This window comes from Lampetra fluviatilis, chromosome 42, assembly GCF_964198595.1.
Source record: "Lampetra fluviatilis chromosome 42, kcLamFluv1.1, whole genome shotgun sequence".
In the NCBI taxonomy this organism is placed as follows: domain Eukaryota; kingdom Metazoa; phylum Chordata; class Hyperoartia; order Petromyzontiformes; family Petromyzontidae; genus Lampetra; species Lampetra fluviatilis.
The window spans coordinates 6,615,306-6,629,890 of NC_136316.1; the positions used below are offsets into that span (position 1 = coordinate 6,615,306).

Below are 14,585 nucleotides of genomic sequence, written 5' to 3' on the forward strand. Positions count from 1 at the left end.
ATCTGTAATAAAGGGCCGTCCATAAATGACGTCACGCACCTTGGGGAGGAGGGGTCAGACGTTTGTGACGATGCGTAACGAGGGGGGGGGGGGTGAGAAATGTGACGTCACTTCAAAATGCGCAACTTTAAATAAATATAGTATTGTTATAATAACACTAATTGTTTAAACAACACTCCTGCAACATCAGAGTGCAGCGCCACATTAAATACGTATTTAATGTGGCGCCACATTAAACACGTATTTAATGTGGCGCTATGTCTCATAGTGTAAATGCTTACCCCGAGCTCTCAATACTCTGATAGTGCGCTGTTTTTAAGTTGTACGCCTTTTGGCGTCATCTGGTCCAACACCAATGGAGACTAGGCTCTAAGAAAAGCTGTCTAGGGTGTGGACCAATCAACTTCAAGGACAGTGCATACATTATAATTATCAGAGTTGTTGTTTTTTGTTTGCATTTTGACTGCTTGTGTTGTGGTTATTGCAAACATGATGCCTTGTATAAAGGTGTCAGTTTTTGTACCAGTTGAAAGGGTAAAAACCTATCATTATGTCTCATTTGTAGTCTGACTTGCTTGATAGTGAACTGCCAGATGCCTACAGGCAAGCACATCATTCGCAAAAGTAGGCCATTGTGTTGTCAGTGGCACGATCCTCGTTTGCCAAATTACCCGCAAATCACTCAGGGGCCGTCCATAAATAACGTCACGCGATTTTGTCGTCACACGACGTCACAAAAAGTCAGACCCCCCGTCACATATGACGTCACAAAGCTCGCCCCCCCCCTCCCCAAATCCATATTTCCATTTTGAAAATAAAACATGCTTCGAATCGCTTTAAACTATTGTCGTTGTAGTGCGTATTTAATGTGGCGCTGCACTCTGATGTTGTAGGAGAAAACATTTATTAAAAAGTCTATTTAATTAAGTAGAACGTGTTGTGTTTATTTATTTAAAATTGCGCATTTTGATGTGACGTCACATTTCTCAAACACCCCCCCCCTCGTCACACATCGTCACAAATGTCTGACCCTCCCCCTAGGTGCGTGACGTCATTAATGGACGGCCCCTCAATTGGAAAATAAAGTCAATAAATCGTCTCCCTACGACACAAACTCGGCACTCCAGTAAACAAACGGGACGTTGGGCAAACGTTGCATCTGTTAATTTGGGAAGGACCTTCTTTAAGAAGAGTCATGAGACTCAGAATATTAATTCATACTCGAGGAATCCCATGAGCTATTAAGCTATTTTTAAATCCTTTATATTAAGTTCGCTTGCTTGCTTGCGTGCTTGCGTGCTTGCTTGCTTACGACCGTGCAAATCTTTCGGTCGTTTTTTAACACACTTCCCGTGATCCAATCGAGCTGACATTTTGCACACAGACTCGTTGTGCGTGACAATTAATTTTCGTGAAAAAAAATTTTCAAAATTTTACACTGTTTAGGGAAATTTTTTAAAATATTTAATTACCAATTGCTTAATGCTGGCAGACAATCATCTGACCCATAGGTGGCAGCCATCTCAAGCCAGAGGACGAGAGGACTCTAGCCGCCACGCATATAAAGGATTTAGAGTGAAAATTTTTGTTTTTACGGGTTCATTTTTTCACAGATGTCCAGTAGGGGTTGATTAGAACGTTACAATAACAAACAATACAAAACACGATAGGAGTGCTAAGTATAGGAAAGATAAAGAAATCACTTAAAATAATTTAGACAACTACAACTAAACAGTTTTTTTACCTTACCAGGTAAAGTCCACTGAGTTATAAACGTATTTTTAAATCCTTTATATTAAGTTCACTTGCGCGCTTCCTTGCGTGCTTACGACGGTGCTAATCTTTCGGTCGTTTTTCAATCCACTTCCCGTGATCCAATCGAGCTGACATTTTGCACACAGACTCGTTGTGCGTGACAATTTTTTTCGTGAAAAAAAAATTCCATAACTTTACACTTTTTAGGAATTTTTTTTTTATATTTAATTACCAATTGCTTAACGGTGGCAGGCAATCATCTGACCCATAGGTGGCAGCCATCTCAAGCCAGAGGACGAGAGGACTCTAGCCGCCCGTTTCAAAGACCAATGTGGGCAGGGTTGTGGCCCATTGAACACGCATATAAAGGATTTATAGTGAAAAACTTTGTTTTTACGGGTTAATTTTTTCCTGGCCACAAATCATAGCTCAACGAAGTGGCTCATCATGTGGAAATGTAAAGCAGCAAAATAATCTAAACGCATGTTGCTAAAAGAGTGAGGGCTTTCCTGGGTAAACATGCATAATTTAAATAATCATCCAAAATTATTGCAAGTACAGTCGACTCTAGTTGATCCGCGTGCGGTTGATCGAATTTGCAGATGAACAGCGCGCCTGAGATTTTGAGATATATTACTAACTGATGGATTTTTAACACGTAGGCTTTCGCAACCAATATCATCCATAATACAGGTTCTATTTTGGGTTAGATCGCGTAAATATATAAATGTGTCGTTAAACCCGCCACCACCCGACACAGCCAATTGATAAGGTTTGTATTGTGGAAAATAACGACGATTAATGTGTATTATTATGAGGTTTGTAGCGGGTGGCTGGTGTTTGTGTGAACGCTGCACTACCGAACTCTTGTTGAGTGAGCGGCTGGTGTTTGTGTGAACGCTGCACTACCGAACTCGTGTTGAGTGGGTGGCTGGTGTTTGTGTGACTGCTGCACTACCGAACTCTTGTTGCGTGAGCGGCTGGTGTTTGTGTGACTGCTGCACTACCGAACTCTTGTTGAGTGAGCGGCTGGTGTTTGTGTGAACGCTGCACTACCGAACTCGTCTTGAGTGGGTGGCTGGTGTTTGTGTGACTGCTGCACTACCGAACTCTTGTTGAGTGGGTGGCTGGTGTTTGTGTGACCGCTGCACTACCGAACACTTGTTGAGTGGGTGGCTGGTGTTTGTGTGACCGCTGCACTACCGAACTCTTGTTGAGTGAGCGGCTGGTGTTTGTGTGACTGCTGCACTACCGAACTCTTGTTGAGTGGGTGGCTGGTGTTTGTGTGAACGCTGCACTACCGAACTCTTGTTGCGTGAGCGGCTGGTGTTTGTGTGACCGCTGCACTACCGAACTCGTGTTGAGTGGGTGGCTGGTGTTTGTGTGACTGCTGCACTACCGAATTCTTGTTGCGTGAGCGGCTGGTGTTTGTGTGAACGCTGCACTACCGAACTGCTGTTGACTGAGCGGCTGGTGTTTGTGTGAACGCTGCACTACCGAACTCTTGTTGAGTGGGCGGCTGGTGTTTGTGTGAACGCTGCACTACTGAACTCTTGTGAAGTGAGCGGCTGGTGTTTGTGTGAACGCTGCACTACCGAACTCTTGTTGACTGAGTGGCTGGTGTTTGTGTGACCGCTGCACTACCGAACTCTTGTGAAGTGAGCGGCTGGTGTCTGTGTGAACGCTGCACTACCGAACTCTTGTTGACTGAGCGGCTGGTGTTTGTGTGAACGCTGCACTACCGAACTCTTGTGAAGTGAGCGGCTGGTGTGTGTGTGAACGCTGCACTACCGAACTCTTGTTGACTGAGCGGCTGGTGTTTGTGTGAACGCTGCACTACCGAACTCTTGTGAAGTGAGCGGCTGGTGTTTGTGTGAACGCTGCACTACCGAACTCTTGTTGACTGAACGGCTGGTGTTTGTGTGAACGCTGCACTACCGAACTCTTGTTGACTGAACGGCTGGTGTTTGTGTGAACGCTGCACTACCGAACTCTTGTTGACTGAACGGCTGGTGTTTGTGTGACCGCTGCACTACCGAACTCTTGTTGACTGAGCGGCTGGTGTTTGTGTGAACGCTGCACTACCGAACTCTTGTTGACTGAGCGGCTGGTGTTTGTGTGACCGTTGCACTACCGAACTCGTGTTGACTGAGCGGCTGGTGTTTGTGTGAACGCTGCACTACCGAACTCGTGTTGACTGAGCGGCTGGTGTTTGTGTGACCGTTGCACTACCGAACTCGTGTTGACTGAGCGGCTGGTGTTTGTGTGAACGCTGCACTACCGAACTCGTGTTGACTGAGCGGCTGGTGTTTGTGTGACCGTTGCACTACCGAACTCGTGTTGACTGAGCGGCTGGTGTTTGTGTGACCGTTGCACTACAGAACTCTTTTTTTCTTGTTTACGTGACGCACCAGGAAGCGCGCGCTGATCAGCTGAGCCGGGTCTCGATAGCCTTCTCAATCTCTTAGTCCGCATTGGCGCACGGTGGTGGGGGGCGAGGGGCGGGGCGCCTGGGCCCGTCGGGTGGGGTCCAATCAGGAGGCGGCGACATCCACTGCGAACCCGCTTATGCGGTCTACGGAATTAAAAAGGAGGCCGGTCCACTCCTGACTTCAGAAATTGCTTGCGGTGGTTGTCGATGTTGAGACGTCGCTGCCGTTTAATTATCCGCCGTTTCAATGAGTCGATTGATCAACGCGTGCGTCGATTGAACGGGGAGGGGGTGGGGGTGATTATTGGTGGACTATCACGCGCCGGTTTGCATTGGTAATTAACGTAGGAACTAAAAGCGAGGTTGAATGGGGTGAGTGTGTGCATTGTGTCTCTGAACGCGTACTGCAACGAGGGGCCTGTGTTTGATAGCGTTTAAAGTTGCGTCGATTGTTGAGTTTTAAAGTATCTCAAGGTGGGTTTTTTTCCGTATTAATTTGGCGTTCGCGGGGGGCTCTACGCGATGGCTTTCGTGGCGAAAAAGCCCGGGCAGAAGGAGAGGTGAGTAGTACTTTTAGCAATGCTGCTTTCAATGTGCTCTGCAATGCGTTGTAATCCAATACAGTTTTGTTTGTTAATATACCTGGAGTGGTTGTTTTGTAATTATTTTAAAAATTACAATTTAGCTTCAATCGGAGAACCAAAATAATCGCGTGAGGCCTGCAGGCCTAGGCTAACGATCGCAATGTCCCCTCGTAAATTCGATTAAAGTTAACATTTAAGTAGCTCCATATTTCGTAAGATTCCGTTAAAATGATTATTTATTGTAATAACCTCCCGTAAGCCACCAAGATGAAGGATTGCAGTTATATTTTTTGATTTAGAAAAAAAGTTTTGGCTGCAGACACTTAAGCAGTTTTAAGGGCCTTCAAAACATGGGGACAATTCTAGTCGTATCTTTTGATAAACTAAAGTTCATTGTCACTAGTTTATATTATTTTATTAAACGTGAGGTTATTGTCAATAGTTTGTAATTTTGCAATCATTGTGCAACATCACAATGCAATTGTGGTTCACCGTCAGTTCTGTATAATGCTTTTTGCCCATTGCAAGTGCTGATTTATGCGTCTTATTCCTGGTTCTTTCGGTAAAATCACGTAGAAGGGAAATAATAAAATAATGAAAATAACCCCTAATAAGATAAAATTATCACTACGGCGAAGAACCCGAGGACTGCTGCTTGCGTTGTGGCCGAAACGTCGTGAGAATTTTATCTTATTAAGTTGTATTTTTGTTAATTTATTATTTCCCTTCTACGTGACTTTACCGAATGAACCAATAATATGAATCCCTACAGTCACGAAAGCTTTAAATCGAAATTTATTATGCGTCTGTATGTACCCTTTTTAAGATGAATGCTTGGACCTTTTTTCAGATTTGCCATTGTCGGTAATGTGAAATGTTTGTTAATATTAGGCTCGCAGACCATTGTTAGCACTGCGCAAGCTTTCCATTTGGAAATAATTACTTATTCAGCACCGGTTATACAATGTATCCATTTTAAGATGCGTTAATTATAACCCATTGTCAGTGTCGTGTATTGTTTCTATCCATTTTGAGCCAAATGTGAACAAATAGGGGTTTAACCATCATAAATGTCCTGATTCGGGCCATTGCTGGCCAAATAATAATACAATTGTATGTAGCTGGAATTGCCTAATTGGCAGAACTTGCCCGCTTTGGGCCATTCCTCATTTAAATATAATGTACGGAATTGCATCGAGATTTATTGCCGATTTGGGCCACTGTCCAACATGTTTATGTTATCCGGGCTGTAATATTTTAAATGTAGATGTTCTTCTTTGTGCCAGTGCCTGGCCAAATCAACGATCGCTTCTTGTCAATATTTAATCGCACGTCCGGACTTTGTCGATTCCAAAAAGTCAGCTTGCATTATGTAAATCGCATTTTGTGTACTGCTGTGTGTTTGGTCAGCATGTTCACAAATTACACTATTGGCTGATTAAAAAAGGTGTTTATTCCTACGTCGTTGATAATGCTGCAACTGATGTTGAAGTTGATACATTAGGATTTATTAGGACTAGCGTCAGTTGCCCTACAAACAGCAGATGCACAACTGTGTACTGTATTGTCTAATGCTATTTACATCGTACTTGGGAGTTGGAAAATACCAGATGCCGTGGTGGAGTTTTTTATTGAACGTGGAGACTCCATATGGTTTCAGAGACCGCCTTTGCACCAGTGATCATTGGTGACTATACTGTGCTGATGAGTCTTAATGCCAATGAGCATTTTTTCAGGAAATGCTCGTGTTATTTTTCTTATGCATAATGGCTGTGTTTTTTTTGCTATTGTTTGGCTTGTTTTAAACGTACAGCTCAATTCCAGCAGTTGATTAAATGTTTGTACAAGTGCATTTACAAATGAGATTTTCCAGGTGAAATATTTTGGAAAAAAGTAAATCCACCAGTGGCCTCCCCATGCTATGTCGGTTTTGAAAAGTGTTTGGCCATACTTCACCACACTGATAATTGCAAGTTGGTGAAGGGGTGGCTGGGAGGGGGTATGAACGGCTCTCTACTCGTGTTAGCTGTGGCAAAGAATCGAACTGATTGTCGGATTCATAGTGCTGCTGGCACCGAGTATGACAACACTGGATTCTGTTGTGATTTTGTATTGTATTCTACGATTTATTTGCTTGGAAATCTCACTCGTGAAATCTGCCTGATTTTACTAATTGTACATTCGCCAAAACTTTTTTAATCTCATTCGTAATGATCTTTTTGCAGGTTTTCCCTTTTGATGCTTGACTTGGGCGAGTTTTACTTTGAGCATCATTCTGCTTTCTACACCAGTAAGGAGGATGGCAGGTACGCTGGTTTCAATTCTCTGAGTTAGGATTAACGTCGGATTGGTGCGGTTGGCATTGCGTCACGAGATAAAGACATTTACTTTTCAGAAGTCTTTCAGAGCTTTGCATCACCCTATGTAGACACCAGCCTGCAGATGTATGTATGCATGTTGAACTTCTTTCACACCATACGTAACCAGCCGTGCGAATCGGAGGTGCGATAATTTTTCACGCTGCCATATTATTGTTTTTAGGAGAATCCACCATTGGGATGTTGTTTGGCCGATTCGATTGACGAGTGTTTGGTTTGTGGGAGGAAAGCGTGGTACCGGAAGAGAACGTTCGCATGTAATAACAATTTAATTTATAATAAGGTAATGCTTATCACTGCTCTCTTTCGACCACCTCGCAGCCCCCCACCTACTACGCTGGGAAAGCCCTGGTCGCTGCAGCCATCTAAGCAATAACCAGGCTCGACCTGCTTGGCTTTTGGTATGATTTAGATGGAGCACATTCAGGATTACTTACTGTATTTAGGTTCTAGATGTTTGTCACGTGGCAACTACACCTGATTTTGATTCAAAAACAATTCCCAGATCCAGGAATTGGGCCACATTTTTAAGTACTAAACTGAATCTTTCTGCGGAAGTATTATTTGCGTTGTCATTTGGCTGTCAGACTGACACCATGAACTCGCCACACCTTGAGAATCCAGTTTGACCACAGCGGGCAGAATCTCACCAGTGGTGCCACTATCGTGGATTCCTCAGCCACTTGGCTCCTACTCAATCCTCGTTGCAAGTGAAAGGAGAGCTGTCATTGTGTTTTCAAACGGTGTAGTAATCTTTTGCAAGTGAAATCTAATTCTCGTATAGTCAATGCAGAGGACGTTTTCTGCCTGAATTTCTCATGTAATCTAACCAAAAACCCGTGTTGTCATATTTCCATTTTTCCAACGTTCTTTTTAAGTGTAAACACTTTTTTGGCAGGTATATAATAATTTCAACTGAATTAGCGTTAAAGTTATACATTACCCACTCATTCATTAAACTTGAGTCCAAGTAAGTTCTTGGTGTAATCATTTTTGACTTTTGAAAGGGAACTGTGGTTAATACGAACGATTTGGTGTGGCTGTGTTTGACAGCAGTGCGCAGGCAACACGCGGTGTGGTCTTAAAATGGGAAAAAATAGGCAACTTTTCGGCACCGAGTTTTGTCGTTTGTATCGTACCAGTTGTGAAAGTTTGTATGAGAGGCATATGCTTGCCCTGTCGTTGGAATGCCCAAATATACACCCACAGAGTAATCTACACACACTTTAGAAACGTGCATTGAGATGATTTGGCTGCTATACATGTGCACATGATCAGCCATTTTGTTGAGCTTTCGTTTGTGGCCATGTCTCTTCTAAAAAATAAGTTAATTCCTTGATGGTCTTTGCCAGGTAGGATGGGGATGCATCTTCTTGGTTCTTTCGGTAAAGTCACAACGTTTCGGCCACAATGCAAGCAGCCGTCCTCGGGTGAAGACCAGACGCTGTCTCCCCGACAGACCTGGTCTTCACCTGAGGACGGCTGCTTGCGTTGTGGCCGAAACGTCGTGAGAATTATTTTATTATGTTTTATAATTATTCTTTTATTATTTTCCTTCTACGTGACTTATTTTTATTATGTTACTAGCAGAAGTACCCGGCGTTGCCCGGGTGAAAAATATATTTCTTAATAACCTTACATATATACACAGATGGGCTGCTACCCCTGCCCCCCCCCCCCAGCCACGATCTCCTCGGCCGCTGTGCAGTAATATCTACGGCCTATAGTGGTAGCATCTAGCAAATGTATAGTAGTAATCACCGCACGCATCGGTGTGGGGGGGACATCACGCAGTGAAGAATTTACCTGAGCGTTTAGTGTATTTTTAAAGCATTTTTAACGCAAAATAAAATGTTCCCCTCACTACCAGCGTGCGACTTGGCATGAGCCGTCTCCCCTACGAAAGGCGCGTGAGTTGGGATGGTCATGCACATGAATAAAAAAATAAGTATAACCCGTAAAAACAAAGTTTTACCTGAGCAAATAAATAAATAAAGTTGAATATCACTAAATCGATCATTAAACCACTTTAAAGGTGACGGATAAAAAAACTGACATGCCTATTCCCATCGCGGGGCACGAGACGTGCCTCCCGGCAAATCCCTCGCAAGCGAGCGTACACAGACGGACAGACAATTTTTGAGAACGATGTTTCGCTGGTAATTGCATCCAGCATCAGCGAAACGTCGTACTCTGAAATGGTAATTGTTGTGGTTTCACGCTTCAACACACCGGTGGACTAAAGCAGTGAACTATTAGTCTTTTATCAACGTGACACTTTTTTACTGATTGGCCGTGTCGGGTGGTGGAGGGTTACAACACATTAATAAATAAGGCGATCTAAACCCAATAACGTTGTTTATGAATAATGGTCGCGAAAGCCTACGTGTTACAAATTGACTCACTTTACTTAATAACCAGGCTACAGTCTACATTATAGACTGCCAGTACACCCACCCAGCTTAATAACCAGGCTACAGTCTACATTATAGACTGCCAGTACGCTCACCCAGCTTAATGACTATTTGTACAGTCAACATTTAAAGAATCGATTCTTGGCGCGTCGGGTTTAAAAGTAATTACACAGTTGTTTTTTCATTGGTATTTAATGTTTGAAAGTTTTCAGAAGATTTTAAATGTATTTTCCCCCCGGGCAACGCTGGGTATATCGAGTTTATACCACAAAGTCGTCGCTTGACACGGGTGGGGTGTCGAGGCCTAGTACCGTGCAGAGCCTCCGGCCTCGCCTAGATTGCCCACCCGGCTGAGGCTGGGTACTGGGGCCGTTACCCCCCCCCCCGCGCTACAATAATACTGTCTAATCGCTATAATTTTATAATCTACCGACCCTATAATAGTAATTGCACACATTGTGGTGGGGGGGGGGAGTGAAGAGGACGTGAAACTTTGATGAATTTACCTCAGAGTCGCGTGTTAATGCGTGCGCATATTTTTAACGGGAATTAAAAATGGCGTCCACCCCGCAGCGAATGCGTCGCTACCCGTTGCCAGGGGCAACTGCCGTGGAAAACCAAACGGACCAATCGTGTCTCGCAAATCCCTCACATTTCGTCCAATGAAACTGCGTATGGTCCGGCGACACACACACAGACAGACAGATTTGCGATTTTATATATATAGATTATTTCCCTTCTACGTGACTTTACCGAAATAACCAAGAAGATGAATCCCTGCAGTCACGAAAGCTTTAAATCGAAAATGATGGGGATGGTTTAGTTTTATTCGTATGTTTTTTTTGGGTGATTTTGTTTGCCTTTCCTGTACTTTGCAATCCTATCTGTGTTTGTGTATTATTTGTTATTGTTAACGTTCTAACCCGCACCAACTGGACCTGTGATAGTAATGTTTTTACCCTTTCAACTGGTACAAAAACTGACACCTTTTATACAAGGCATCATGTTTGCAATAACCACAACACAAGCAGTTGAAAGGGTAAAAACCTTACTATATTTTGCCATTGGTAAAGGAGGTCTCAGTGTAAATGCTTACCCCGAGCTCTCAATACTCTGATAGTGCGCTATCTTTGAGTTGCACGCCTTTTGGCGTCATCTGGTCCAACACCAATGGAGACTAGGCTCTAAGAAACGCTGTCTCGGGTGTGGTCTAATCAACTTCAAGGACAGTGCATATCATTATCAGAGTTGTTTCTTTTTGTTTGCATTTTGACTGCTTGTGTTGTGGTTCTTGCAAACATGATGCCTTGTATAAAGGTGTCAGTTTTTGTACCAGTTTAAAGGGTAAAAACCTATTTCTATATTTTGCCACTGGTAAAGGAGGTCTCATAGTGGACATGTGATTTTGTATAGCTCATTGGATTCTCCCATTATAAATAGATATGATACACACAATTTGATTAGCCTGCCCCAAGGCACTTCGCTCGAGCCCATTACCGTGCATGTTCCCTTGCACTTAAGGATTTGTAGCCCCAGGTCTTTTAAGCATGTGACAACACGTCCATTCAATTATTATTATTATGGTTGCTTTCACCTGTATATGCAACGAATTCGGTGTTTGCATTTTTTAAAATGTATGATGTATGCAAATTGTATGCCAAATAATATGGTAATGATTTGAAATTTAGGTAATATGTGCGAAGTACTTGAATGTTGCCTTTCATTTATTATTAAGTTCAGTTTTCCAAAAGCACTCCAACTTGTTCTTGTCCACCGCTTGATTTCATTGTATTGATCCCGGTATGCCTTCAATAACTGCCTTTTTTAGATGAACCGATCAAATGTGCTCATGTGCAGGACTGACAGCGGGTCGTGGTATCGCGAGCCGTGAGAGATGGTGACGGTTTGGGGGGGGGGGCCTTTATCCATTATTCGATAGATTGTGGCTGAGGATGATTTTCTGACGTTACATTTTACTTCAAGGGATTGGGGGGAAAAAAAAGCTGAAAAAACTGAGAAAAATATAAAGTCGCGTTACAAATGGGATGCTAAATAAGTAAACGAAATGAATAGATTTTTCAATCCATGAAATATCATAATTGCTGGTGGGTAGATTTACACACCTGGTATTAATCATTTCACATAAACACACCATTCCACCACAACCAATAAACAGATCCTTTTGAAAGAGGTGTTTTAATAATTCACAGGCTGTGTATCTGGTTAATTGCTGTGTGTGGAGCCCAAATAGGTCTCAAGTTGCCCTTTTCTTGCAATAACTAATGAAGATTTGTTTTTGTATTTGCAACATTTTTTTTTTCCCCAGAAAAGTGAAAGGTTCATTTAAGATTTGCTCCAAGTCCTTGGTGTTTGAGCCAGAGAGCATTAAAGAGCCCATAATTAAGGTAAGCATCAAGTTTTAATTTAACTCGTAATAATTTTACTTTATTTGCGACCAATTACGTAACATTGTGGTTTTGGTATAGTAATAGCAGAGTAGTATGTGACATTGTGCTAATGTAATTGTTTTTCAGTTTTCCATAAAGGACTGCACCAAGATTGAAGAAATTGGCTTTGTAAATACCTTGAATCCATTTGATGAGTGAGTTGTTGTGCTATCTATCAATATATGATTTTGAAAATACATTCAGTTTCCTGTTCTCGATGCCAAGTGTACTTTCCTTACCAAAGCCCGTGATTTACAATGCAACTCCTCTTATTCATGCCGAGGTGGGTGGGTGCTTGCTATGTCCTGTGGGTCCTATTTACCCGTATTTTTTCCCATCCCAATAACTCTTTAGCTGCAAGAAGTGCATAAAAATACGTCCACATGGACAACACTTTTGTCAATCCGCTGCTGGATGAGGGCCGAGCCATGCCAGTGCGGGTTAAGGCTTATTTGACCATACTTTACCACGCCGCTCAGTGCAGGTTAATGAAGGCACGGGGCATAGTTGTGGAAGTATACGAGTACAGTACAATATGGCTTTTGCTGGGCACTACCCACCTTCACCTTGCATGTGTCAGGGGATTGGGTAACTATTCTGCACCACACTATGACTAGCATGGAGGAGGTCTTCCTCCAGCAGTGGATTGTTAAAGGGCTGTAAGTTATTAGTTATTTTTACTACATTGGGTGTATCTAATTGGTTAATGTAAACTCTGCAGCCACCTAGCTTCTACACATGCCACATTGCTAAAGGAAATAATCGATTTCTTGAATCCGATTGTTTATCCTGGAGGAATCTGAGCTATGAAGCTTTTTTCTTTTACAGATGTCCAGTAGGGGCATGAGGTCAGCGAGTTGCAACAACAAAAGATACACGGCACACGATAGGAGTGCAAAGTGAAGGAAAAACCTAAGCAAGTCACGAAATATTATAAAATAAAGTAAATATACAAGTACATGAATTCCTGCCGATTTGGCACTACTAAATGCCAGCTTGGTCAAGGCAACGATTCAATCCAATATTGACGCTTCACGATTACTACCAGTCGTGTTCATTGTTACATATGTGCGGTGAAACGTTGATTAAGCTCGTAGAAGCAGCTTTTGTTTTTGGCACCACACCATTTTAATGTACGATTTGCACGACTTGATACTTTAGGACTTGCATTCCAAAGATTGCCAGTTTGATTAGACTTCCTGGCTTTGCTGTTGATACAATGGGGCAAGTTTCTTAAATCTCCCTCCCCACTGCCTCCATCCACTTAGCCGTGTATGTGAGGTCCACTGAAAATAGTCCATCGGTAGGTTTTGTGTTGGTGGGATAAATTGTGGGTTCAGATCTGCCCCCCCCCCCCCCCCAAGTTGTCTGGCCAGTATGGAAGAGTAGGCCAAATACTCTCCAAAGGTTTTCAAGAGCTGGTCTAGTTGCTTCCACTAAGATGGAGGCTGAGCAAGCAGTTGCAGCGCTGCACGTGTACCCTTTTACGACCAAGGGATATTAATGTGATAGGATCTATCCTAGCACCCTAAGCATGTGACTCTTGGGGAATTGATTTGACCGCTTATGGCTCGTATGGACGTTGTCATTTCCTACTGCATACAGCTGTGGGCTTTGTTCGTATAATCGGTGATGCTTTTTTGTCGGTTATTGTGCCAACATTTTTATATATATATATTTTAAGCAAACATAGTGATTGTACTGTTGCTAACAGTGTAAATCTTAATCGTCTTAAAGCGTGTTTTGTTTCCCCTACATTTCAGACCGAAAGGATCTGGCTGTGGATTGGTTTGTAAGCAGGTAATGATGTTTTTACTTCTCGTTTCATCACTTATGTGGTTATTTGCTTATGAAGTAGTTGCGCTATCACTTTCAGATGATAATAAAAACCTCCATTTAACATTTCACGGGGAAGTGATGGCGCACAGGTTTGCGCACACCACTGCTTTTAAACCCAGTGACCCGAGGCTGATCCCTGGCCACGGCTAGCATCGATGGTGTTTTATGTCTGAACCATCCATGCGCTATCCATTCACCAAACCTGCCCCCGAGCAGCAGCATGATGACAAGTGTGGTCAAATAATCCCCACGACCGCCATGGCAATGTGCGAGGCTTTCGTCCAGCCGTGGAATGACACGTGCCTCGGAATCGTAATCCGTCGCAAAATTTATGGCAAATTTGCGAGCACGATCACATACGTGTTGCATACGGTGACATGTGTAACTGCACGAGCTTTTCAGTTTCTAAAATTCCTAAATCCACCCCAATGGTCACGCATCATCCTCCTGTACGCAACAAATTATTTGATACTGCTGCGTTTGTAGTGGTGCATAAACAGCAAAACTATCCAGCGCATTTGTCAACACTGCCTTGTGCAAGGAGAGGATGCAATGCGCAGTGGCTCTTCAGAGCACATGGAGAAGCCAGAGTGTGAGTTTTTTTTTATCTCTTGAGCAGGAGCTCTTTATGGTTGGAATTTTTTATTTTTCCCCCCATGCTCTCAGGTCTTGGAAATCAAGAAAGGAAATGAAATTGCACCATACATATCAAGCCGTGTGAGTAAGGGGGAATTTAT

The 14,585-nt window shown here is 43.0% G+C and overlaps 1 protein-coding gene across 2 annotated transcripts in view; it reads left to right on the top strand.

Moving 5' to 3' along the window:
- Window positions 1–4,299: 4,299 nt before the first annotated feature.
- NSMAF (neutral sphingomyelinase activation associated factor) overlaps window positions 4,300–14,585 on the top strand; it is a 63,268-nt gene continuing 52,982 nt past the window's right edge. For both annotated transcript variants that reach the window (XR_013639929.1, XM_078875754.1), the window contains exons 1-6: window positions 4,300–4,746; window positions 6,996–7,076; window positions 11,889–11,967; window positions 12,097–12,164; window positions 13,773–13,809; window positions 14,515–14,565. Coding sequence is in view for 1 of the 2 variants with exons in the window: in XM_078875754.1 (XP_078731880.1) it covers window positions 4,709–4,746; window positions 6,996–7,076; window positions 11,889–11,967; window positions 12,097–12,164; window positions 13,773–13,809; window positions 14,515–14,565 (354 nt within the window). In the remaining variant the exon portion in view is untranslated. The remainder of the gene's footprint in view (window positions 4,747–6,995; window positions 7,077–11,888; window positions 11,968–12,096; window positions 12,165–13,772; window positions 13,810–14,514; window positions 14,566–14,585) is intronic.